General features: G+C 37.7%; 1 protein-coding gene across 2 annotated transcripts; it reads left to right on the top strand.

Moving 5' to 3' along the window:
* Positions 1-19395: 19395 nt before the first annotated feature.
* LOC124412970 (putative odorant receptor 92a) lies at positions 19396-25073 on the top strand. Of its 2 annotated transcripts, none has more exons than XM_046893228.1 (6): positions 19396-19767; positions 20383-20789; positions 22211-22310; positions 23382-23474; positions 23586-23744; positions 24761-25073. In XM_046893228.1, the coding sequence occupies exons 1-6, from the start codon at positions 19474-19476 to the stop codon at positions 24824-24826; spliced, it is 1119 nt and encodes a 372-aa protein (XP_046749184.1). In that variant the 5' UTR covers positions 19396-19473; the 3' UTR covers positions 24827-25073. The 2 variants fall into 2 exon arrangements, with proteins under 2 accessions (XP_046749184.1, XP_046749183.1); XM_046893227.1 differs by having other exon boundaries at positions 23382-23483.
* The last annotated feature ends 778 nt before the right edge of the window (positions 25074-25851 follow it).

The raw sequence follows: 25851 nt of genomic DNA, 5'->3' as shown, positions 1-25851 counted from the left end.
TACGGTTTTTGCCAGCCTGGAAGGTGTCCCCTCTCAGCGTTCCGGATGCGTGACCATTGTCCTGGCGCTCTTTTCGAAATTATTGACGATTATTATTGTGATATCCGTACTATTGAGTTCTGCCTGCGGTTCAGGGAGCCGTTTATGACGCGCATTAAAAATGCCACGTCACAACATATAAAAGCCTCTATGGTTCCTCCGCTAAGTCAGCGATTAGGGCCGGCCTGAGCTGTCATCGTCGCTTGTGCTGTCAACCGACCATTGTAGTACGTGATATCGAAAGGATTCAACTGCTGTTTCATGAGAGACTATTGAATTTGTCGAAATGCCCCCCCCCCCCCTCCCTCGAAGTACTGATATGTGGGGAGATTGGAGGTTGGTGTATCTCAAATTGCATTCCTGGTTTTCAACTAGATTCTGTGTTCATTCAACATTCAATGACGAAAGTACTTACGATGCCGAGAGACACAAATCCAAAAATTTGATTTCTGAAACTGAAATCCGTAAATATAAGCAAGAATGATCGTTTTCGCAGGTAGAATCAGATTTCTCAGGTTGAAAAAATATTTTCCGACTAATTAGCAATTAGGGAAGACCTTAACCTTGAATTCTTGAAAAGTGGGAAGACGTCTTAGATAGTTACAGAAAAACGTACAAATATATCTTCGCCGTATTGTTTCAAGTGTTACATCTTTCAGACCTCAAATTCTGTTTTCACAGTCTTTCAATCACTTTTCAGCCTGTATCATCTCCTCATCCTCATCTGGATGTCTCGGTTTTTGTACCAAGTCGGCAGTTTGATCCCTACGCAGCTAGTTACACACGGCACCAGGTAAAGTGCAACCAGTCAGCCTCCTACATCCTCTCGACTAAACACTTCCGTTCTATCTTTGATACTACTACAGTCACTCATAATTATTTTTCTTCAAACCAATCCAAGTCCTTGCCCCAATAAGACTCTTCATATTGACCATACTTGTAATTGAATTGGTCTACCGTTATTGATAAACTAACTATACCATTTGCATCCTATATCTTCCTCGAAACGAAATCCTTCCGTCTTCACTCATTTTCTGCATTGGGAGTTGTGGCACACAAGTGCATAGCAGACGTGTACGCACCCTAAGATGGCCAAATATAAGGCTACCAGATGAGAGGGTATCGTTTCTACAAGTTCGTTTCTACAAGCGACCGAGCGCCTCCGTCGATTTCGTACATTTTGATTTAATTCAATTTAATATAATTTAATTTAATTCAAATTATTTGACCTCCACTTGTAGAAACGAACCTTTCGGACGAACTTGTAGGACTGCAACTTGTAGAAACGAACCGCTCGGTTGCTTGTAGAAACGGCACTTGTAGAAACGAACCTCTCGGAAAACGAACTTGTAGAATCGAAACTTGTAGAAACGAACTTGTAGAAACGATACCCTCTCTACCAGACCTGGACAACTTCAATGCGGGACATCGCCCTGCTACCCGCCATCCCCCTCAACGTCGTTGAAATAATGCATGCACACAATCGTTTAGTTTTTTTATTTCTTTGTTTAATACCATGAAATAACGTTACAATGATGGACAAAAATACCATTTGCTACAAATATTTGAACTTTCAACATCTATGCTCACAGTATCTTTGACTCGAATATTCTCATCTGATACGTAAGTATTGCAAACACAAAAATTTAGTAAGTCAAATGCGTGAATACTCTATCTAGAGTAAGCATCAGTTACGACATCCCTACTTAGTTTTCGGCGCGAACCTGTACTTTCCCGAACTGTGGATTTTTTTTTTAAATATCTTCAGACTCTCAGTATAGCAGACGCGTTAAGTCGCGTTGTATCGACGGCTAATGAATACTTCTGTGTTGGAAAGAAGAATTGAAACGAACTCGCACATAATCCGTGGCATACGGGACAATTGTAATAAATGTAGTGGAAATTCAGTGAAAAAAAAATCCGGGAGACTTAGCTCGAATTCGGGACTGTCAGGCCTAGTCCGTCACGTCTGGTAGCCTTAGCCAAATAAACACCTCAGCAAGGCGTAAAATTATGGTCCGGTAGTCGCTATGCGCTAGTGAAATCTGCAAGATCTAACCCGTAGCACCGAAAATAACTTCAGTCGCAGGATTGAAAAAATACTCAAAACTAAGGCTTTGGCTGGGGTTACAGAATAATGCCCCAAACTAGGGTTACGAACAACAATACGTGCGCGCGAATAAATGTTAACTTGAGCTGCTATGAAAGGAATCGGGAGGTATGTCCTCATAGTTATGGTCGCGCGAATAGTTTACCGTCCGTGGAAAGGGATCGTAATGTATTCGACGGAAAAGAAAAGGAACTTAAGCTTTCATGTAATACGTTGCATATGTTCCGTGTACAGTAGAATTCAGAAAAAAGTATAATGAAAAGATTTCGTAGATTCGTAAATTACGTAGTCAAAACGATTAATAAAAATATGCAACTAAAAATATACAGAATTTGAGATAAATTATGTCAGAGAGAAAGTTTTTTTTTCGAATTCAAGGATATCACTCCAGTGTAGTGATGTAACGAATATTCACAAATTTCTTGGCATTGATGCATTCGCAGCGGCATTCGCAGAAATCGTGAGAATATTTTGCAAATGTGATTGTCACAAATACTTTGTATTTTGCTCATAAAAATTGTGTGAATAATATGAAATAAGCCAAAAAAATTGGTTTGATAATGAATTTTTGTTAGAAAAGTTTGTTTTCACTTCTGAATCATTCTTTAACCTTAAAATTAATTCGTTTCTGTTATCAATTTGTCGTTATATAACAATGAAACAATCAGCTTAGTTCGTATCAGTTTGGCAATTTCCGGAATAAGGTGCAAATGGTGCTCGTGTTCGTGCGACTTGCATGGTGTATCTTTCAGTCAATCAATCGTCAACTTTAAGCCATAGACCAATGTCTTCAGATTCAAAAATGTATACTCGCATTCGCATTCGGATTCGCATTCGCGAATACTTAAAAATGTGCATTCGTTACATCACTACTCCAGTGTAAGATTCGGTGAATGAAACAATAGCGATATAGTTGATAATATTCATAAGCACGTTATGCACTTCAATAATTCTTTGTATTACGATTCGCGCCCATTCGACGTCGTTCATAAAAGTTGACTTATATACATTATTCAAATTATTTGCCGGCTACTCACTCGTTATTCAGGGATGACAAAATCAAGTTAAAATCTCTCAAAATCTATCGAACGTACAGAAACTGCAGTATGCAGGAAGTGTTTCTTTGAATACTTGAAAGAAATCAAACTCGACTTATGCCACTCCGTTCTTCCCTACTCTGATACTGAGCAGGCAATAAATGTCATTTGGTGTGTCGTTTCTGAGTAAAGAATAACTGCGTCGTACTTTGCGCAGAAAGCATTTGGTCGGGAGAACTGTATGCAGCGGAAAACCTTTCTTGCCTAACTATTGGTCGAAAGAAGTATGTGGAGGGGGCCTTTTGTTTTGCAGTCGTGGCGTAAGAAATGTTCGTATCTTACGCGTTTGAAACAAATAAGCCACGCCCAGTTTTAAACCAAATGGGTGATAATTCCTGGACGAGCGCATAACACCAGCCTTCTAATGGGATGAAGGCAGCGATGCTCCCAGTGTTACCATTTTTATCTATATGTATGCCTTCGCTCGCCCACCACTGTCGCTGTAACTTTTACTGGGTATTTCATGACAGCTCATACATGCGAGCGTAGTTTATCACAATAATTAGTTCATTGCAACACTTATGAATACGGGGAAAAGAATTTTCATAAAAACTCCGATTGTACTGTTGGATACTGCATAGAACTTATTCATGTACATGAAACTATTGCAACTTACACATGAACAAGTAGGTGTGATGTCATTATACCATCACTTCCGGTGGCATTGACCTCAACATGATTTGCTCGTTCAATATGCGAACTTACGCAAAAAGAGAATATGTTCTGTGTGATTATTACATCACTGATTATTGTAATAACTTATTCCAACAATATGGTATCCCCAAGTTGACGTTTCAATTATGATTGTACGACAAAGTGCATTACTTCTAATTATTGTAGTATTTTCCAGGCCCGCTGCATTTTGAACAGCTATATGCAGTTCAATATTCATGGTCAGGGAAAAATTGCGGTATCACAGAAAGAAATTGTAATATTGAATTAACGAATTGCGACATTGGCAACTGAAATTTTGATGTCAGATGAATTTAGCTGAGACAGGCAGTTGTTACGTGAATAATTAGACAGATCAAATGCATCTAAGATACAGCACGTTCCTTTTATCACGAATAACAACTCAATCCGATTTGTCAATAACGTGTATTTTCGAGGGAGCGTGGGTGTCGTCTATCAAATAGTTTAGTTATTTACGAACATAGAACGCCAATGAACGGTCAAAATCTTTCTTTCAATGCAAGCAATCTTTTTAATGGGTGTCACGGTCGGAAATCGCAAATGATTGTTTTCCGAAACACCCTAATACAATATGCTGATTTTGAATCGCGCGTTGGCTATAGCCTTACGATCTGACGTTAGGTCATTATTGTCGGGCTTCATACCTTCCCACCGTTCGCATGCCTCGGGTACTTTCTTCGCTCCTCACACACGCGGGCGTCGGCATTAAAAGTTCAACTTGTGGATTGCATGCCTCAATTATAAAGTGAAGATAAGTGTAAGAAGGTATTATAAAGAACTAACGGGCGCTACTTTAAACTCTCAGTATTCAGCCCTACTTTATATCAAACTCACAATACAACATTCAATGTAAGATTATACACTCATTCGTGTAAAATATGATAATGATGGGCTGGCCGCTCAGGAAATACCAGGTGCAATAAATGAGCGCAATTATCTGCGTATAAAGTGTACTCCAGACTTATGCAACACAGCACCGATATTCAGATTTCCATCGCCTGCATCTCAGGTGTCTGACTTATTATTCGAAAGCCACTGGGTCGCAATATCGTTAGGTGTAATCGGAAGGGCGTGCTTGGCGTGAGGACGCCTGTAGGAAGCTTGGGTCATATCGTGGTGTCAATGCCAAAAGTGCGTGTACCTATTTTAGCGCCCTACGAGTATACGCCCTTTTGGTATTAGTACCGCGATGTATAACATTCGGTTCTTTACCGACGTGGCTGATTCTGAAGATATAATGTAGAACAGAAGAAGTCTAATCGCAGTGAAATACGGATGTTGAATATGATCGCCAGCTACGCGGTTCAAGAAACGATATTGCGATTAAGTTCAATTAAACGAATCTGGAAGAACGTATTTATAACAAACTACGAAACTTTCATTGTTTTGCAAGGAATCGTTGTATTGCAAAGAATACGACGAAAGAAATTTTACAACATCATGCATGGCCCATTTAGAATAACGCATTATCCTGCCGTCAGATTTCGCAGCGCCATATTTTCCTTCCTGATACTTTATAAGAGATCTGAGAGCCTGCATTTTCCTCGGATTTCACGACAAAGATTGGCAATGAGTTTTATCTGCCTTTTCATTGTTACTTAAGTGTGGTACTTAGCGGCATCTTTAACATTTTAAATGTTTTTTATTCGAATTCTATTTGCTTTATGAATATCGTACATACTGTGATCAAATAATGAAGGTCAAACCATTCTGTGCAGGCTGTTAATTTTTAGTAGATCGTGCGTCAAGAAGCTAACTGAGATAGAACAAGCATTGAAGGGATTGAAAGGTGTGATATATAAGGGCCAGGAACTGTGAGTGTATCGCAGTAATAAAACCGTTAGTTGCAAAACGATCTAGTTGACTTCCCTGTCACTCTCTCACTTGTATAAGACCAAAGACTTTTCACGATTACTTTTCGCAGCTGATCCCAATAATGAAAGATGAACCGATGAATCAATCCATTTCTGAAGTTTTCGGTTTGAAATTGATCAAAAAAAATTCAAATCATGCTTAGTTAAATTTCTTTCGATTCCTATCAATCTGAAGGTAATGAGTCCTCCATTTGAATTCCGGACATATGTTTCTCCATTTAACGGAAGACAATCGTGAACAAAAAATTTTTTTGATTAATCCGCGAATTTTGTACTAAGTACAACTGAACTACATGTATCGCAGTTTACTGAACTCTCAGTTAAAGTTTATCAATTGGCTCACAATTAAAAAAACGAATAATGGTTGATAATTTGTCAACGCCATTATGAGCCAGAACTGTGATATCTTATCTACTCGGATGAAAAATATTAATTCGATTCTATCGTCAATCACTTACGAAAATAGGTGAACAGGGTGCTTTTTAAGCAAAAAACTTTTTTTTACTATTGCTCAAAAAATCTTAAATATTGATATTTTGAGTCGCCTGTTTTTTACCGAATGTAAAATTCTGTTCTTAAAACTTCAACGTATGGATTCTACGATACTGAAATTTGGTCAAGAAAAAATATTTAAGAAGGATCAAACTTTGTTTGGATGATTATTATTCTATCACTATCATATTGCTTGCAAAAAACCACTCAAGAAATAAATTTATTAAACTTCTAACATCAAGGCATCATGTTCCTGGAATATCAGCTACAGGTCATCGCTTTTTCAACTACACCGCATGCCCGTTATATCTTGAACACACATGGGACGATGAATAAAAAAATACAAATATTTATCTTGTAACTCTAATGATTCTTGACACTTTCAAGCACATTATTTAACTCCATTCTTGTTGATCGCGCGCCTTGCAAATCTCTGTAGCCAGTATTTAAAATCTTCCAGTGGTAAAGCAGATTAACTTTGCATGCGACCAGAAAAATCCATAACTCACATTCAACTAAACTGTCCGCACTAAAAATACATAGGTTTGAGCAAAAGAAAATGTCAGGGCGACATTGGACGCGTGCTAACAGAAGACCGGAAACCGGCCGCAAAACTCGTTGCTCTACTCATTGTCAGAGTGTTGTGTACGCCGAATTGCATGCAATTAGCTAGGCATTTCTATGGAGCGCATCCAGGAAACAACCCGGTATACATTTACTTGGCCTCTTGACGTGTAGAGTTCAGATTGATCGAGTAAATACTTATTCGTTAGTAGTATATTTTGAAATTATTGTCCAGCCCCATACTTGATGAAATAAACAGATGTCTCAAGCTCAGGCAACCCATGTGCAAAATAACCTGTGTGCCTAACGGCGTTCCTGGTGCTTTTGTATCGTAACGGAGTGGCGTGGTGACAGTTCGGTGGGTTTCATTCGCAATGCAAAGGGATTTGAGGTGAAAATGGGTATTGTAACGTGTGCGGGTATTCTCGGCCTATATGCTCGTTGAAAAGCCTCACTTTATCATGAGTGTTTTTACCCATTGAGGTAGAATCTGAAATTCAAGAAATTAGGGCCTCCATATTAGCCAAAGAAGGGATGTGCCAAAAGTTGCGGCTAAAGTAACCATTTCGAGTACTTAGCTCTATTTGTATTGGCGAGCCGACTTGTCTCGTCGGGTGTTGGTGGTGATCTGATCTCTCTCGCTCCGGTTTTCGGTTCGATCGCTTCGATTGCCGGTGGCGCCCTCTTCGCGCGAAACAGCTTTGTCACGCGCTCATGTCATTTCGATAGCGTATGTACACGAGTTCATTCTTCCGTCATATTATCCATTGAGGCAACAACACGCTTTGAATGCAAGCGCTTGAGTGATACGAGTTTCTGGCTCTGTCCTTCGGAACTACCCGATGTACATCGCGTCACACTCTGATCCGCGCCTATGGGGTGTTTTGTTTGAACCAAACAAGTATTCAAACACTCTCTGGGGTGCAAGCCCCAGTTCCAAGACCGCTCTTGTACAATGGTGTTAGCAACAGTCGCAATATCAATTCAAAATAAATAGTCTCGTCCCACAGGCTGGATCGTCATACAGTTGATAACATATGCTGTGACAGCCTATATGCTCGTTGAAAACCCTTCATCTATTGTGTGAGCGTTTTTACTTAATAAGATAGAATCTGAAAGTAAAGAAATTACGGCCTCCTCTTAGACGGTGGAAAACAAGATTCGGGTTTGCCGAGCCGTAAACATCCTACGTTAGATAGCTATGCGTTTCGCAGACTCGGGGTTTTTAAGCCAGAGCTTACTTCTGAACACACAGGGTTCTGAAGCCGGTTCTGAAGCTGGTACTCAAGCCAGTGAAAATGTGTCAAAAGTTAACATTCTACGTATCTCATCAAAATGAACTAACTTCCTCGAGACTACCAACTACTAACTTAACCTATCGATACTTCGATATCACTAACTGCTTGCCAAGAAGTCTAATATATATGTCAATACCTGTAATCAAATAGTATGCTATACATTTCTAATATTTCCATATCCAATAAATCACCATACCTTATATGACGCGTACAAATGCAGTGATAAGTAGTCATCGCTTGATTGTTTCATCCAACTACCTACATATAAATATTATGACTTTTTCGTTTCATGTGATCCACAGTCAACTGGACCATCCCAATTCAATTATCAATTCGTTGCAACAGATAGAGATAACATTTCAACTCGACAACGTCCCGATACAAAAGATGGTCCACGGCTGCTTCGAAGTTGCCGCTCTTATACGTATCTCTCATTGTTCTGAACCAACTGCCACTGGCCTGCCAATCACTATCTTCATCTACCTATCCGTCAGCACCACAGACTTTCCAACAACATTTCTGATAGTGCAAATATCTTGTTGTAAGCGACATGCAGATGAATAAATTGTAAAATTCTTGAAATCTTTATAAATCCCAGAAAATCTTTTAAATTGTTTGAAATCTACAAAATTTTGTTAAATAATTCAGAATCTACTGACATCTTCTGTACTTGGAATGAAATTTTCTGGAATGTTTTAAATCATTTGGAACCATTCAAAAACTATAAAATCATGATACTTGTGCAACGATTTTACATTAAATGATTTGGAGGCGCATTTGAAATTTTTCGATATTATCGGTAAACTAGTAAAATCTTCTAATCGTAAAATAAGTATGTCAAAATGTTGTACGATCAATTTGAAAATTCTTATGAGTATTATATGTATATTAAAAAAGTGTTATAAAATCTTTTAAGATATCTGTAATATCAATTAAATCACTTGATATCTTGTGAAATCTGTTCAAATTGGTTGATACCTTGTGAATTATGGTATCTATCAGATTATTGGAATAACGTACGCTAGAATATATACCTAATATATAATTGACTAATCACTTTAAAACATACGATTCACATCTACCAATCAAATATACTCAATGAGTCTCAAGCGTAGGTACATTGCCCTGTGGTTTGTGAGCTGAAATCTAGTGTCCATTGTTACAGTTTCGTGTTATACGCATATGCCAGGTTTATATGGTAAACTAAAATAGCTTGCAACGTTTGTTCAACGTATACATATTACGTTCACTATAACAACTTAGATATTTGCATTTGAAATACACGCAATGTATATTTTCACACAAGTGCAGACACCATTGTGCACTAGTTCAAAACTTATTTTGTATAGCGAACATTCTGAATAAAATTACCCATAACACGGATACATTTACTAAACTCATCGTTAATACTCTGTCTCAATGTCTTACACCGAACTCTTTTTTCGAATGACCTGCTTGTCTTTCAGTTTATATGCGTAGCCAACTTCGTAAAAACGTTAGATTACAGTAGGCAGAGTGAACGATGAATAGTGGATCGCGGTTACACCGTAAGCCACGAGAGGTTGAGGTTGCTATGTGTTTCACACCACGGGCGTGACGTGACATGTATTTATTTGAATTCCGTTAATTAAAACCAGCATCAACCTAATATTAGGTTGCAAACGCCAATTTTGAATTTATCAAATGATACCAAGTGATAAATTGGTCATCTGCGGTATTGTTCTTTCTTTCCGAAAAAGGTTATGTTATGATAAAGCTCAAAATAATGAACTTTAAGTAAATCCACATGTGTCTTCATTTAGCTTAACCACAAAGTTAAGAACATGACCGTTCACAGATCGATCGCATTGTTTTAATTTGTCAGTTGATATTCATTATTTGATCTAACTTTAGCAAAATTTATGACTTAATATTCAATCAACGCAGGTTTTAATGAACATGGATCAGTCATACCCGTCTCGCGATAGTAACGTACATAACCTCGAGCTAACTGACACTATTCAACCAGTCGATTCTAGATAATTTGTTTTTATCGGTGAAGGTTTGCTTCAGGCTGCAAGCATGGATGTCAGCTGATCGAAATTAGGCAAGTTGAATTGCACACGCTACGAACAGGTTATTTCTCATAGTATTTCTCCCGTAAAACGTCTCAGTATATCACCATATATGTGTTGAATATGAAAGTTTTTGGCTTAACTCAATATTATTCATTGTTGTTTTGATATTTCGTTTATATTATAGCTGAAAATTTCAAATTACTGCAATCACATATACCTACGTTGAATTCGATACCTTATATATTTTACGATCACCTCATATGTGTCATTGAAAAATATCGTTACAATATACGGGCCAATCCATAAATTCTGACCGTACAAACAGGTATGAAAAATTGGATGAGTCTGCTTCTTGCATTATATCTTACGCCGTCATCCGTTAATCACGTAGAATATGATGTGAAAATGACGGACGAGTCAAATTTTCAATGCCCAATTGCTCAGTGGAACGCAATACACTGGCCCACATACAGAAGGTGGGATACCTTTTTTGATGAAAGAAACTCTTAACGTCCCGGCGAATTTTGGCGTTCTTGTTCAGTTGCCGAAAATAGTTAGCAGGGTTGCGATGTACGAGAAACTGGTCGACAACGCCTAAAAAACAATATTAATAAGTTGAGCAGGTTTGCAAAAAAATAAGCATGTGTAGGTTCATCAAAAACGTACACTTCCAAACATTTCCAGATTCAAAACCGGAAGTAGGCCGTCCACTTTGATGACTAATGGCTGAGTGGCCCTCTGCATCATGAAGAGTAACAACTTGCGCGTCTGCGGCGATTTTCCCATCCACTGGCTATGCAAAACGGTTTCTGATACTCGTAGGCTCTTGAGAAGACACAAAATATTATTATCGAAGTGAATGTGTTGTAGAAGTGCGGATCAGGGTGACACAATAGTTTAAGTGAGTTGAAAAATGCTGAACAAAAGTTCCAGCTGAAACTTTCTCTAAGTATTGTAGACCAAGTAGAACAAAATATTATACAAATATTCGAGGGAGTATGGCGTGGGTAGAATAAATGACACAAGGGTGTTTCTAGTGTACATATCTGTAGCGTAGATACGGAGTACCAATAAATGACGGACGAACGGTCTTGTACGGTTCGATAATACAACTCAAAGTTCGGTCACAAATATTGAAATAAAAATTCCCTGTCATTTGCCAGATTTTCTTAACTGGAAATATATTCGTTTGCGACTGGAACGAAAATAGATACATAAAGGAATCAAGTTTTTTCAAAATCGAAGGGCAGGTAAGGATAACTAAGGTAGGAATACGTACTAAAGAGATTATTGAAATAATATGCATATCATTATTGGCATTATACTGAAAGTCTCTGGCGAAAGTGCTGGCTCCGAGATACGCGGTCACCGCTAGCAGCAACACATGCACAAGTTTTCGTTCGCAGCATTTGTACGCAACGAGGGCATTCATTAATCACGTGAGCGTCAAAGCACGACGGGTGCCCGTGAAGAGTTTGCCGATATTGGCAATACGGGCCATGCCTGTCTCAGTACCATATTCAAGCGTTGTTTACCGACGTTGGGTGAGCAATGTTCCATATCTTGGGTACCAGTACCAGCGAAAAGACTAATGCTGGTTCGAACCCGGTATATAACCTTACTTTGCCGACATTGTGCCAGCTTTGGTTGATGTTCATAAATCATCTTAATAGGGATCGCTAACGCACGATAGCGGTTAGTTCTAATCTAACAAGCGTTAGGTAAAGAACTTAAATTTCGGCAAACCTTACTAAGATAACTGAACGAGAGAAACTGAAGTTAATTACCGATTGAATTAAGTGGTCCGCAGGCCAAGCGTACAAAAACAGCTGAGTCAAGGCGAAGAACATGAAGAGAAGCAACAAGACGAAGTCGATTAATGCAAATGACCTCCACTTCTGTACAGCCATAACATGAAAACAAATATTTTATCAGGTCATAGAGCCAACAGACATGCAATTTTCGTCGCCACATAGATTTTCATCCATAACAATTCAGTCTTACGTAAGTGAACAGCAGTCCTCCAGACACCACAGCCGCCAAGTTGCTTGCTGCTACCTGACAAGCCATACGACGCACAGGTATCGACTAGGGCTGTACGATTCAACCGGCTTAACCGGCCAAGACGGCCAACCCGGTTAATCAGCTGATGGTTGAATCGGTTAAACGGCTAACCGGTTAATAGTTAAGCGTTCAACTGGTTATTGGTTGAATCGGTGAAATAAGTAATTTGTTCAAAAATTAATTAATCAATCATTTCAACCATCGGAAAAAAATGTTTGACAAACGAACGAATTACTTATTGAACCGATTCAACCAATAACCAGTTGAACGCTCAACTATTAACCGGTTAGCCGTTCAACCGGTTAAACCATCAGCTAATTAACCAGGTTAATCGTCTTGGCCGGTTAAGCCGGTTAAATCGTACAGCCCTAATAATGAACCATTTCAATTCGCCAATTGCCACGGCCGAGTTTGACCACGTTAAGATATCACCGACCAATAGCAAATTTGCTCCTACCAGATTTCATTGTTGTCTCTTAGTGAATTGTTACGATAATATTAATGATAAGGCGTGTATTCGACGGCTTTGCATTCATAAACTCCTGAATAAAACGCAGTGCATTGATGAATCAAGAAGTAGTTATTTATGAATTTAGATCATTTCATCATTCGAACAACGTAATTGATAAATGAGTTAGATTATGGTAACAAGGTGCTTCTACATTCCAGCACTAAAAAATTCACACAGGCTACATGGGAGATGAACGAAATATAACAATTTGATACGTTCATACGGGTAGTGATGTAACAGATAGCAAATGTAACACTCTGCGATTGAAAAATATCATAAAGATGATACTTTACGATTAACTCTGATACAGGAAGTGACGCAGATCAATTCAAAGTTGGCAAAGTCTTCCATTTAATGCAATAATATATTCTGCTTTGTCAGATTCTATGACATAACTTATAGTATTTTCTACACTGCTCCAATTTCTAAACCTAAGCAATCTATGACTAACTGTCAGTGAGCGACAATTGTCATGCCAGTTGAAATGCGTTATAGCATTCATAGTTGACATTGTTACAACGACTTCCGACCGCCGCGATGAGAACGCGAAGTACCAATACTACTGATCCAATTGGCGCACCAATATATTGCGAGATGAAAATTATGGAGGACATTTTTTTCTTTTTAGACACATTTTATTCAACTGTCAAGTACAACAAGGACAGCTACAATTATTCTGTCTGAATATATAACTTTATTACAGAAATTTGACGTCCTTACACTGAATGACCACTTAAGAATACATGCCGCATACTCGGACAGATGTTGCAAGGTCTCAAAATACAATTATTTCGAGTAATTTGCGCAAACTCGAAAGTGCAGGCACAGTACATTCAGTTGCATGTTGACTTTTTTTTAACTGAGATGCTTTCAAGGCATTGTAGTTTGATTTTCGGCGCACGACTCGTTTGAATGAATATATCAAAAAGAACAGTGAACAACTGCGACCGACGTTTTATCTTTCTTACGAGCATATGGGCGGTTACAGCGTATGCAGTCAACGTTATGACGAGCCAGCCCGTGGGACGAAACTCTTGATTTTGAAACGATATCACGACTGTTGCTAACACCATAGTACGAGAGCGATCATGAAACTGGGGGTTGCACCCCGAAGGTTGCTTGAATACTTGCTTGGTTCAAACAAAACACCCCGAAGGCGCGGAGCAGAGTGTGACGTCATGTGCAACGGGTAGTTCCGAAGGACAGAGCAGAAACCCGTATCAGCCAAGAGCTCGCATTCAAAGCGTGGGGTTGCCTCAATAAATATGCTGGAAGAATGTGCTCGTGTACATACGCTATCAAAATGAGATGAGCGCGCCACAGAGCTGTTTCGCGCGCAGAGGGCGCCACCGGCGATCCAAGCGATCTAACCGAAAACCGGAGCGCGAGGAGCAGCGTTGCTAGTTTTGGCGATTTTCCGTCAAATTGGCGAATGTCGCAGGTGGTTTAGCGCCTAAATATTGTGATTGGTGAGTTGGCGATATTTTGGCGTACTCGACATTTTAGTTTTGCGGTTTCAGGTTACTCTTCACATTGATAAATTAGCTTTGCTTTGCTGATACAGCTCTTCCATTGAATTTTTTAGCACGGGCGTAACGTGCTACTGATCGCCGCCGCTGGTAAACTTCAAATTTTCTAGGAGCTATCCAATCGCGTTTGCGATGCTTTTGTCACTAGTAACTTACTGAAAACGTTATCTTCAACCCTTTCAACTTGGCTCCACTCCTGGGGATTCTCGATTCCCGTGACCCGTGGTTCGTCAGTTTCAGTCGTTTGACTTCTGTTCATGGTATCGGTACCCAGGTAGAATCACATGTACCACAAAGTCTAGTTGACCCTCTAAAATACGTATACTATCCGTAAAATGCAATAATCACGTATATTATACGTATTGCAGACGGTCATCTAGACTTTACCTGATTGCATAGTACAAAAAAATAGTCGAACGAAGCAAAAAAAAAGTGAAAGAAGTGAATATATAATGTGAATATAAATATATAGAGATGACTACAAACAACAAACTTAAATACCGCAAAAAGTGGGAATCCACCGATTGGGGAAAAGGTTAGTTTTGAGAAAAAATGTTTTTATGCACACTTTCATGTAATAGTTAATTATTCAACATCATTTATATATAATATTCCTAGTATACACATTAGACTGTATCAAAAAAATTGACTATTTTTTTTTAATGGTATACTGGAAATATTGTTCAAGATGACGAAAAAGGAATACCATGAAAATTTCAGATTTTAATATTGATATTTAGATGTGCCTCATCGCGATTTTCTACTTTCCATAAGAATAACATGGCAAAAACGATTCTTGCTCCTTGCGATTTTCATAACTAGATAGCGACGCGTCGTACGGAAAATTTATGAACATGTTTTCGTAGGAAATTTAACGTTTTACAAAAAAGGTCTCATGTCATTTTACGATAAATCTATTCTTTCAAAAGTTATTTGAGGTCAAACATCAACAAAGAACCTCAAATAACTTTTGAAGGAGGTGATTTTGGATGGCTCTGAAGTTGGCAATTTCTGGCAATTTGGCTGACTTCTAGTGACGGTTCGTGGTTTAGAAAACCTGGCAACGCTGAGCGCAAGACATCAGCTTGCCACCAACACCCAACGGAACAAGTCGCTGCGCCAATACAAGTAGAGCTAAATACTCGAAGTGTTTACTTTCGCCGTAACTATTGGCACATCTCTCCTTTGGCTAATACGGAAGCCGTGATTTCTTTAATTTCAGATTCTATATCGATGGGTAAAAACACTCACAATAAAGTGAGGCTTTTCAACAAGCATATAGGCCGAGAATATGCCTAAACCTATGGCTTTTGAATGTGCACAATTTAGCTGAATGTGGGTTATGGATTTTTCCTCAAAACTCAATGATCCCGTGCTCCGGAAACAATATATTTGTCATTGAGTATTTTGTTTCGGTAAAGTCATTGAGGAACTTTACATCGATGGAAGGCCATTCACGTTAAATCCGAGTATGAATTGAATATGAGCAAAAGAGAAAAAAAATTAATGAGCAAATTTCTAGCTTATAAAATATATCTACTGCTCTATACTATCTAACTCTGACGAAGTGGAGTGCTATACCGCCTACTGTTCTTTACTGCCTATTTGCGCACCTACTGGTCTGTACAACGCAGCTGTGGCACGAGGGAGTGCCGCGATGTACTGTCCACTGGTCTCTACCATCTAACTGTGACTCAGAGGAGTGCTGTACTGCCTACTGGTGACGAGTGCCGGCGAGGCACCTCCATTTATACGGAATCGGACCGGTCAAGAGTGGCGTCGCCGCTGTCGGTCGTCAGGTAAGGCTGGTCTTCCGTCGTCGTCGTGGTCGAGACGCCCGTCTGGGTCCCCCTCGATGCTCTTTCTCTCTCTCTTTCGCTGGTGCGTCCGTCAACCGTCGGTTACGTTCGGGTCTGAGACCGTCTTCATGTTATATTGAGGCCAGGCAATGAGAACTAGTAATTACAATAATTTCGCTCTCATTTCCTGGCTTCAATATGGCATGAAAACAGTCTCACGATGGCTCATTTTATCCCTTATTTTTCTCCGAATGGCGGAAGGTATCTCAGCTGTGGGCTTTTTGGTCCCTGAAATGCGAGATAAGTGGGAATAGTAATACGTGTTAAAAAATTACAAGTTTTTCCAACGATTTCCTGGATATGAGTCACTTTCCTCGATTTCGCTACGAAGGAGCTATGCTCCGTCCAAACTTCAATCCTTTCAGTTTGTTTGTTCATTAATTATAGAAAGAAAAAGAATGAGTTTGCTTGGTCAGTAAGGGTAAGACTGCTACATGCCTTTAATGATATGTTTGACTCATTTTCAGAGGATTGTATTATTTTATTTACGGATGACACTGTTTTATCTTGTTTATATAAGACTTGGAAGCTTGCTATAAAGAAAATAAATCAATAGTTAGTAACAACATATAGTTGGCTCATTCAAAATAAAGTAACGCCGAACATTGATAAAACTGTGTACATATCATATACAAATTACATAGATAATGAACTTAAAAAATTTGTCATCACAATAAATGGTGAAGTAACACAAAAGGTAGAGAGTACAAAATACCAAAGCATAATTATCGTAGCTGTATCAATTGAAAAGAACATGTAGATAAGACTGAGAAGAATCTAAGATATTTGTTATTTGTTTTTTATAAACTAAAGGGACTACTAATAATTAAAATGATGTTAATTATCTATTATGGTTTCTTCAATAGTATAGCTACATATGGTATTATAGCTTGGGATAGTGTTTACAAATCAGCACTGTTATGACTGTCAAATCTTAAAACGCGTATAATTAAATTAATACGTTCATCAAATAAAAATACCTTAGATGTAATTCTACTACCATCTATTGACCAATTATATCTACTCAGTACACTTTTAGTGAATTATGAAAAGGTTGAAATCATTTGTACAAACGGTACAAGTAGTACAAGAAATGAAAATGTTAAATTGCCTAAACCTACTCTTGAAGTAGGCAAGAAACGTCACCTCTTCAATACAATACAACTAATACAATAGTCTACCTGTTGGTCTCAAAACTTCAGATTTTGCCAAAAATACATTCAAAATTAAACTGAAGAATTTTGTAAAATTTTGTTAAATAGCAGCGAGAGTAGCAAGGGCAGCCAGCAGCAGCAGCATATTAATTGTTCTTCAATCCTTCTACTTGGATTTCAATCTGTTATTATAGGATATTCAAGAGATAACTAGTCGTTCTGCCTGGTTCACGACTTATTTGATATTACAAATAATTTGATAAAAGAATTTAAATACGAGACCAAATTAGCTGAGAAGGCTTCGTTGATTGTTTCGCTCAGCTATATCTATTGTCGAAACTCTTTTTGTATTCCTAGTTTTCTCATGCTACCTTCCTATCCTATCCTATTTTGTATTGTTGGCCTATCTGCTTACTTAAATGGTTTGTACGCGCCTTAATATACTTAATACCTAGTGTTTTAAGACTGCGGTTGACTAGGCCGGAGGCTAGCCTTGATCAGAGAATTGTTTTAATAAAGAAATCAGAGAGATGACTGGGAGGAATCGGCCGAAATTGCTCCAGTTTTCCCGTAGTGGCTCGAGAATAATTTGAGTGAATATGGGGAATATCCGGATGTAATGCTCGGTACATTTCGGGCGTTACACTCACTCACCATATTATAATAAGTCATTACATTTAGAACACCTTGTTCAATTATGTATGAATAATCGAACGATTATCACCATCTATCTGAAGCCAGAGAAATTATTAGTAGAAATGGGGTGTTTGATGTGATGGCATCATATCAAAAAAATTAATAGCGTCTGCATTATACGAGTTACATGAATCATATTTTGTTTCCTTTGTACTATGAAATAATTTACTTCAGGGTGTTTGTAATCAAAGGACCATCTTAGTGTAAGATTTTTTGAAGAAATTTTATTTCTACCTCATCAAAAAATAAGGACTCTCGTAAACATACTTTAAAGTTTTTTTTCGAATCATCGTGTTTCAAAACGGTGGAAGATTGTAAAAGTTTTCAAGCTGCCCGTACCAAACTTTGCTATATCATTGTTCACACCATTCCTTAACGTTAAATTGTAAATTTTTTTTTTTTTTCATTTGAAAATCTCATATTTTTTTAACGACAAACTCGAAAGAAGGGGCCAGTTTGACACTGACTTTTGAAATGGCCGCCATTCTGTGAACTTTCATCAGAGAAAAAATCTTCCTCGCGCCTCTATAGTTTTCAATACTGATCAATAATCTTTTTCGGATTTTTGTTTTAGACAATTTTTAGAGGAGTAGAACTTTTCCCCGTCCGGCACTATTATTTTAGGTGTAATTTTGCATAGCCAAAAACATGATATGAAAAATGAAAGTAAAACAGTAAAAGAAAATTTTACGACAACATGACAACATGAGTCATTTGAACGAACGAAAGACTCACTAACAAATTTCATTCATGGAAAAAAAAATCATCAAAATCAACAACTTTCGTACCCGTCACACTGAGATGATCCCTCAACGCACCTTCCAATACGTAACTGAGACATTTCTGTATGCCGTCAAGATGTCAAGGAACGTCATTTTCATATCGCATGATTCGCAACAGAAAAATATTCTAACCTGCCATAGATTTCGTCTCAGTATCCAAAGGTAGCGAAATACTCCCCATTCATTCGAAGATAATATTATTCAAATGTCACTTTGACGTCTCCGTTCGTCCAATGATACGGAACTCTGTGTCTATTTGTAGCAAAATGTGGTAGTTAAGTTTAAATAATTTTATGCGATATCTCAACCATTGCCTGCAAGCTAGTTGTTGTACAGCAGAGTTGCCAGTGTTAATTATTTCTGAAACTTCATTGTTCGCTGACCGTCCTTGCGCCCACGTCAACTTTTCGCTGGTACCTTCATATAGTGATTAAATTTCTACGTCCGCTGAAGTCGAAGTGTGAAGACAGGGAGATACGACGAAAATCGATTTAACATCGTGATCGTTGAATAGAATATGCTTGTCATCAGTTCGAGTGAGAACTCGGATATGGTGAAAGTTCTATTCACCAGTTGGACTGGGACTTGGCGAAGATCATCTTTTTTCCAAGTTACCGGTGCGAACTGTGCGAGAGGAGATAACGTGATTAAACTATGTTTGGAAAAGTATCGCTTGAAAAAGCGATAAGATTCACTACGATGTGCACCCGGCTAAGTGCTTGTTTAGCACCTTCAATCAGTGCCTCAAGTTTGGAAATAATTCGCCACAAAGTCTACTGGTGGATCGCCCTCTGCGTTTCGTTATCATTCAGTTTACCAGTAATATACGATCTGTATTTGAATCGCGATGACATGAATAACATCATGTTGAACATGGCTGAGTTATGTCCGATATGTACGACGACTGTCAAATTGTTGCTATGCAAATACAACGAACAAAAACTACAGGTTTGTCAAAATGGTATATAAGCTGTGAGGATTCCACGTGTACAGTAAATTCCTCTGTTTGGTAAAATCTAACAAGGAACATCAGCTTGGTGTCCGCCTCTGATTATCTTAAGACTCATGTATGTTGTAAAACATTAAAAACTAAGAGACACGTATTCTTTATTATCTACGGAAAAACGGTTTGAAGGGGTGAAAACGAACCTCGAAGTTGGGCACGAATGAAACCAACACTGAATTGTTTTTCTAATGAATAGGAAAACTCCAGCGTTAGTTTCATTCAAATCCATCAAGCGCATTAAGAAATCACCTCGTTGGGTGTCCAACTTTGGGATGCGTTTTCACCCCTCTGAACCATTTTTCCGCAGATAAAAAAAAATTTGTTTCTTAGTTTTCAATGTTCTACGGCATACATGAGTCTCAACGAAATCAGAGGACGACACCAAACTGACGTTCCGTGTAAGAAGTTGTCCACGATAATCTAATTGCTCTTCTCTAAGTGTACAGAAGTCCACACTGATTTTCATGATTTTAACACGATTTGGGGCTAGTTATATTTGATCTTTGACAATATGCCCTGTACATTTAGAAACGTATATAATTTATTCGTTCCTACAGGCGTGTGTTGCGGAATTAGAGCACTTCGTGGCAACAGCAAGTCGTCGGGAACGGCAACTCCTGCAGCATTACGTAGACAGGTGTATTCCGGTTCATTACTTCATGTTGTTCTGCATCGTTTCTACAATCTTTGGCTTCAGCAGTGTGCCTATATTTCTTCCCCAGCCATACCCAACCCACGCGACATATCCGTTCAAAGTCGAAACAGATTTGCTGAAAAACGTGTTACGTGCTTTTCAAATATTAGCTATTGTCCAAACTGCGCTTTTCGTATCAATAGATGCTCAATTCTCGACGCTCATCTGGTTCACCGGTGCTCGTTTCGAGCTTTTATCGGAGGAACTGCGGATGGTTTCTGACATAACGCAAATTCACGCATGTATCAGGAAACATCAAAATGTGTTGCGGTGAGTCATGCTGGTTACTTTTTGTTTTGGCATTTTGGATAAGTTCGGTGCTATGTTGAAGGAAGGAAATCAATCCACACGCCAGAAAGTATTTCTGATGCTCATTTATTGAGAATTCAAAGTCAATTTCAACTATGCACCGAGAAAAATCTGTGACCGTGTATATTTGATGGTATCTGAAGCAACAGTTTTTTTTTAATCAGTCTCGCATATGAGTCATTCCACATTAAACCGAACACTCTTATTACATCGCCAGCTTTAATTTGTCTGAATTTTTTTCATGTTTTGTACTAACAAAAAAGGATACGTCATTAAAGAACGAAATCTCTTATCTATGCTTTCGATTTTAAAATATAATTTTAAATTTCAAATTTGGCACAAGTGCTTTTATTCTATTCAAAATTAAAAATTCTTCAAGATTAATGAAAACAATTGAACAAACAATTCGGTATAGGAAAGCAACGTGAGATACTCCTGAAACTGACGTAATAAAAAAATTTTCTTGCCACAATTTGACTGTGAATTTTATTGGTCGGATTTTTTTATTAAATGGTTTGTACGCGCCTTAATATACTTAATACCTGGTGTTTTTAAAACTGTAGAATTTTTTTACCGTACTCGTTGCCACCGACTACCAATTTAAAAATTCTTTAAAAAATATGGTTGTATTCGTTCACTAGTTGTAAAATAACGCATGAATTTTCGAAATGAATTTACTATGGAATCTATTTGAAAAAAATCGATCTTCTTACCTCAAGACGATACGCACCAACTAGGCCTAGCACTGAGGCATATTCTCTTTTTTAATTATTAATATTGGAAATACTCAGGGAGTATTAAAATTTTTACTTCATATTTCATTTGGTTACTTTGACATAGCACTTACAAAATGAAAACTCGTAATCGGCCACCTCCGGCAGTTTATTTTTTTCAGGATTCAGTTTGAATCGCAGTTTAGTCTTCCTAGCCCTAATACTGCATGAAAACAATGTTGTGATGTCCTAATTGCGTAATAAAATGCGCAACAGACTAAAATAGTAACAAATGTCTAAAGAAGCAATTTTTTTGCCAAATATTTCAAATTTTACGATGACAAATCAATGCATTGCCGACATTTGAACCAAATAGGATCTTTGTGAATAATATTTCGCATTAAAAAGAAAAAGTGGTTTTTTCAATGTGTAAATACACGAAATTTAAAATTTCATTAAAATTGAAAATACTGATTCCACAATTCTTTCATCAGTTGTGTATTTCGTTTTTCGTTAATAAAATACATGAAGAAAATTTCAGGCAAAGCAAAATAACGAGCCAACGACTTTAGTTTGAATACAGCTATCCGAACAGACTAACGGACGAAAATATTCATACGACTTTAATTGAAATTATTGGAGAAAAAAAGCGATGTCAACGTTTTTCAGATTCGCAGAAGACGTAAATCTACTCACGCGTTTTGTTGTCAGCGGTGTTGGAATCAGTACGGCCGTAGGAACAATTTGTGGTGGCATACAGTTGCTTCAGGTGAATTTTCCCTTCAGCTTTGAATTCTGCTAGCATAACATCATACAGGATTGTCATAGACGCAGTATAATTTCGCATGGATCATAGTATAAAATTGGAACAGCAGAAAAAAACAACCCAAGTTATCTATACACAGTGAACTCCAGGCTCGTCCTTGTGGGAGTTTTTGGGAGTCAGCAAAATTTTCATTATTACGCCCCCCAGATCTATTCCAAATCATTAAAAAAAATTTCACATTTCTCTTTGAAATTCAAGTAAAACATATTATTCCAAATTTCGAAAAAAGAATGCTCTTCATCTTGGCAATTTTCTAATTTGTAACTTTTAAACCATAAAAAACGTTTGAAAAAACCAACGAGATTTTACACTTGAAGTTAAGTACTTTGAAGTAAAAAAAAAAATAGATTTCAAAAATAACCTCTAACAAGACCTTAATTTCCATGGCTGAAGTTAAACATATTTTTCAAGGGGCAAATAGGTGTAAAAATTCCACGGTTTTATTAGAAAAAGTTTATAAGCTTGAAGAATTATTACAAAGTATACAGTTTACTGATTACTCCCAAATCATTTTCCACATTTCAATCAAATGTAAAGGCGATGGATTATGTGGAATGCGGACACTTTAGTGCTAGTAAATAGTTTGAATGCTCACCAAAATGTGAAATTTCGATCAATTAGCAGAATTAGTTTTTTCCATTATATTCACTATGACAAGTTCCACATGATATCTGATCTTCGTTTGGACTTTGTCTTGATCTCTCGACGTTTCCGAGAACATTCGAGGACATGAGATTGACGAGATAACACTGCATGCCGGGTGAATAGACACCATCTTGGTGATTTTCTGTTGATTATGAGTTCAATTTTTCATCTGTCGATACTGTGCTGGCTTCAATTTGTCAAATAATAGACGTCATCTCGACAATTGCTCTACTCGGGAAGAGTATGAGAAATCTCATGATAATATTAACAGGCGACAACGATGAGTGGAAAGAGTTTAATATTTCATAAAACTATATTATTTCATAAGCTCCCCACTTGTTGAGAATAATTTATGATTTTTTTTCGTAGGATGCAACAGCAATTGTCAAGGCACGATTCGTCAGTTTCGTAATGGTTGGTGCTCTGGAACTCTTCACATATGCTTGGCCAGCTGAACATTTGGTAGAAATAGTCAGTGCAGATGAGTTTTGAACGTTAAAATGTTGGGTTATTATATTCCAATGATACATCTGTAAACTGTAATCTTAAGAGAAAATCATTCACATACGGCAGAGCGAAGACATCGGCTACTCTGCATATAGTTCAAGATGGACAGGCCAAAAGCCGGAAATGACGAATCTCATTTTTATCGTTATGCAGAGAGCCAGGAAGCCAGCAGCGATTTCTGTCAGTGGATTCATTCCAATGTTATCTCTAGACTTTTATAAATCGGTAAGGAATTTAAAATACTTTTGTACATTTGTCAGTGAAAAACAAGGTATTTCAAAAGCAATAAACTTAGGGTCTAAGATCTAGAAGTACAGGAATCTTTTCTTGCAATCAATGTTACAAATTCAATGTCAGAATTACAATTCACCAAGAAAGTGGAAACAAATTACAGTGATCCATACACTTTATATCTTGGACAAACGATCGAAATTTATAATACTAACAATTCGATAGGCTGAGACGCCATTAGTAGCTTGCTTTTAAAACAATGCGACTTGCAATGGTCCACTCCTATGCTAACACCCGTAGCAAGAGTTGGTTCGAACGTATGGTACGCAGTAAAAAAATTTTTATGGACTTGATTGAATGGTCCTTTGCATCATGACGACTAATTTCATTTTATCACCGACATGAATATCAATTATTCTGGCTTGATGTCAGTCGAAATTGATATTCTAATAACTTCCGAGTATCATTGCAATTTTGATACGATTATCAATGTATTCGATTGATTGATCGAGAATGTCTTGAAATCTAATTGGGTAATGGTACGTCCTTTTTTGTTTGTCAAAAAGTGAACAAAAAAAAAAAAAAAAAATCCCATCTTAACTAGACGGTTTCCTATATATAACTATTTCAACGTGACAGATTTCATTCAAAATGTTGGTTTCGTTCCATATTTATAACGAGTAATGGTTTGCGAGGCTTGATCGCGCTTCTGAGTGGAAGCCTTTGTGCTATCCGGAGGGGAAGAGGCGTACATACATGTAATAGATTCTAGGCTCATAACGAGCGAGTACGTACGTCGGATTTAGTTAAGGTCAGATCACTGTGTTCCAATCTAATTAGGTCAAACCAGGTATGACGACAATTTTAAAAATAATGTAACACTACGGGCAATAAATGGGTTACATAATTATTTTGTCGGGGGTTGTATTGTTTTAACGATCTACATGAAAACACGCAATTTTCTTGGTATAGACGTTTACTACTTATCGATTTCATCATTCTGATTTCAGTTCTTGTCAACATCATTTTCCTATTTCACAACGTTACGAGCGACGACTGTGGCGAACGCCTCTTAATACGTAAGCGGACTCATCGGATCCAATAGTTTGTGATGACATAATCTATTGTGCCGTAGTTTATAATTTTACTAATACGTGGATACTGCACAACACTCGCACAGAATGAAATCGAATATGAAATCAGCTCACAAGACAACGTAGAGTGTCGGAGGCTAGGGACTAATATAGTTAAGAAGTTGGCAGTATCGGTGGCGGCCCACCGTATGTAAGGAAGTGGCCCACAAGCTGTTAGATTAATGTATATTATTATATGGATAATCAACCTAAATAAACGTATGAGTGAATATATATATATATATATATATATATATATATATATATATATATATATATATATTTGTCTCTGTATGATAGATGCAACGAAAAAGTACATTAGCTACTACCTCTTCTTTATATGAATCTCAACTTGTCAAAATCGAGGATTTCCTCATTCCTAGGAATCAACACTATCGTTGAGCAAGCCTGCCTGAAAATTCTTAGATTTATCAATAATCTAAGGCTATTGCTCTAGTCAGCGTCGGAATCACTAGTGTTGTTAACCTTAAAAACTACTCCCAGAAATTGTTTTCTTCCCTAATGGTGTGTTCGATAGCTCTCGTCCAATTTTCCACTCTGAGGTGCTCAAAACTCCTCCTTCAAGCAATTGTTTCACGTAATTTATTTTGGAAGTGGTGTTATCGACTTTAACGTAACCTTTTACTATTTCAATTGGATTGAACACGGAGTGGTAAGGAGGCACTCGTAGCGCCATTTGTCATGCGTTTTTTCCTTCTCGTCTTCAACATGTTTGTTGAAATTATCTTTCAAAAGTAATACCTTGGTCATTAATTCCACTTTTAACATGGTCACGTCAAAAGCATTGCCTTTACTCTGCAACCATGCAATTGTGTCCGCTTTTCTCCAAGAAGAGTTTGGTAATTTCTCCAACTTCACTGTATAGTATGGTGCGTTATCCATGACAATAACTGCATTGTCCTCGAGCGATGGTAAAGTTTAATTAAACCATTCCAAAAATAAGTCAC

This window comes from Diprion similis, chromosome 12 (assembly GCF_021155765.1).
Source record: "Diprion similis isolate iyDipSimi1 chromosome 12, iyDipSimi1.1, whole genome shotgun sequence".
In the NCBI taxonomy this organism is placed as follows: Eukaryota; Metazoa; Arthropoda; class Insecta; order Hymenoptera; family Diprionidae; genus Diprion; species Diprion similis.
Note: the sequence above shows the minus strand (reverse complement) of the source record. Positions and strands in the feature narration are given on the sequence as shown.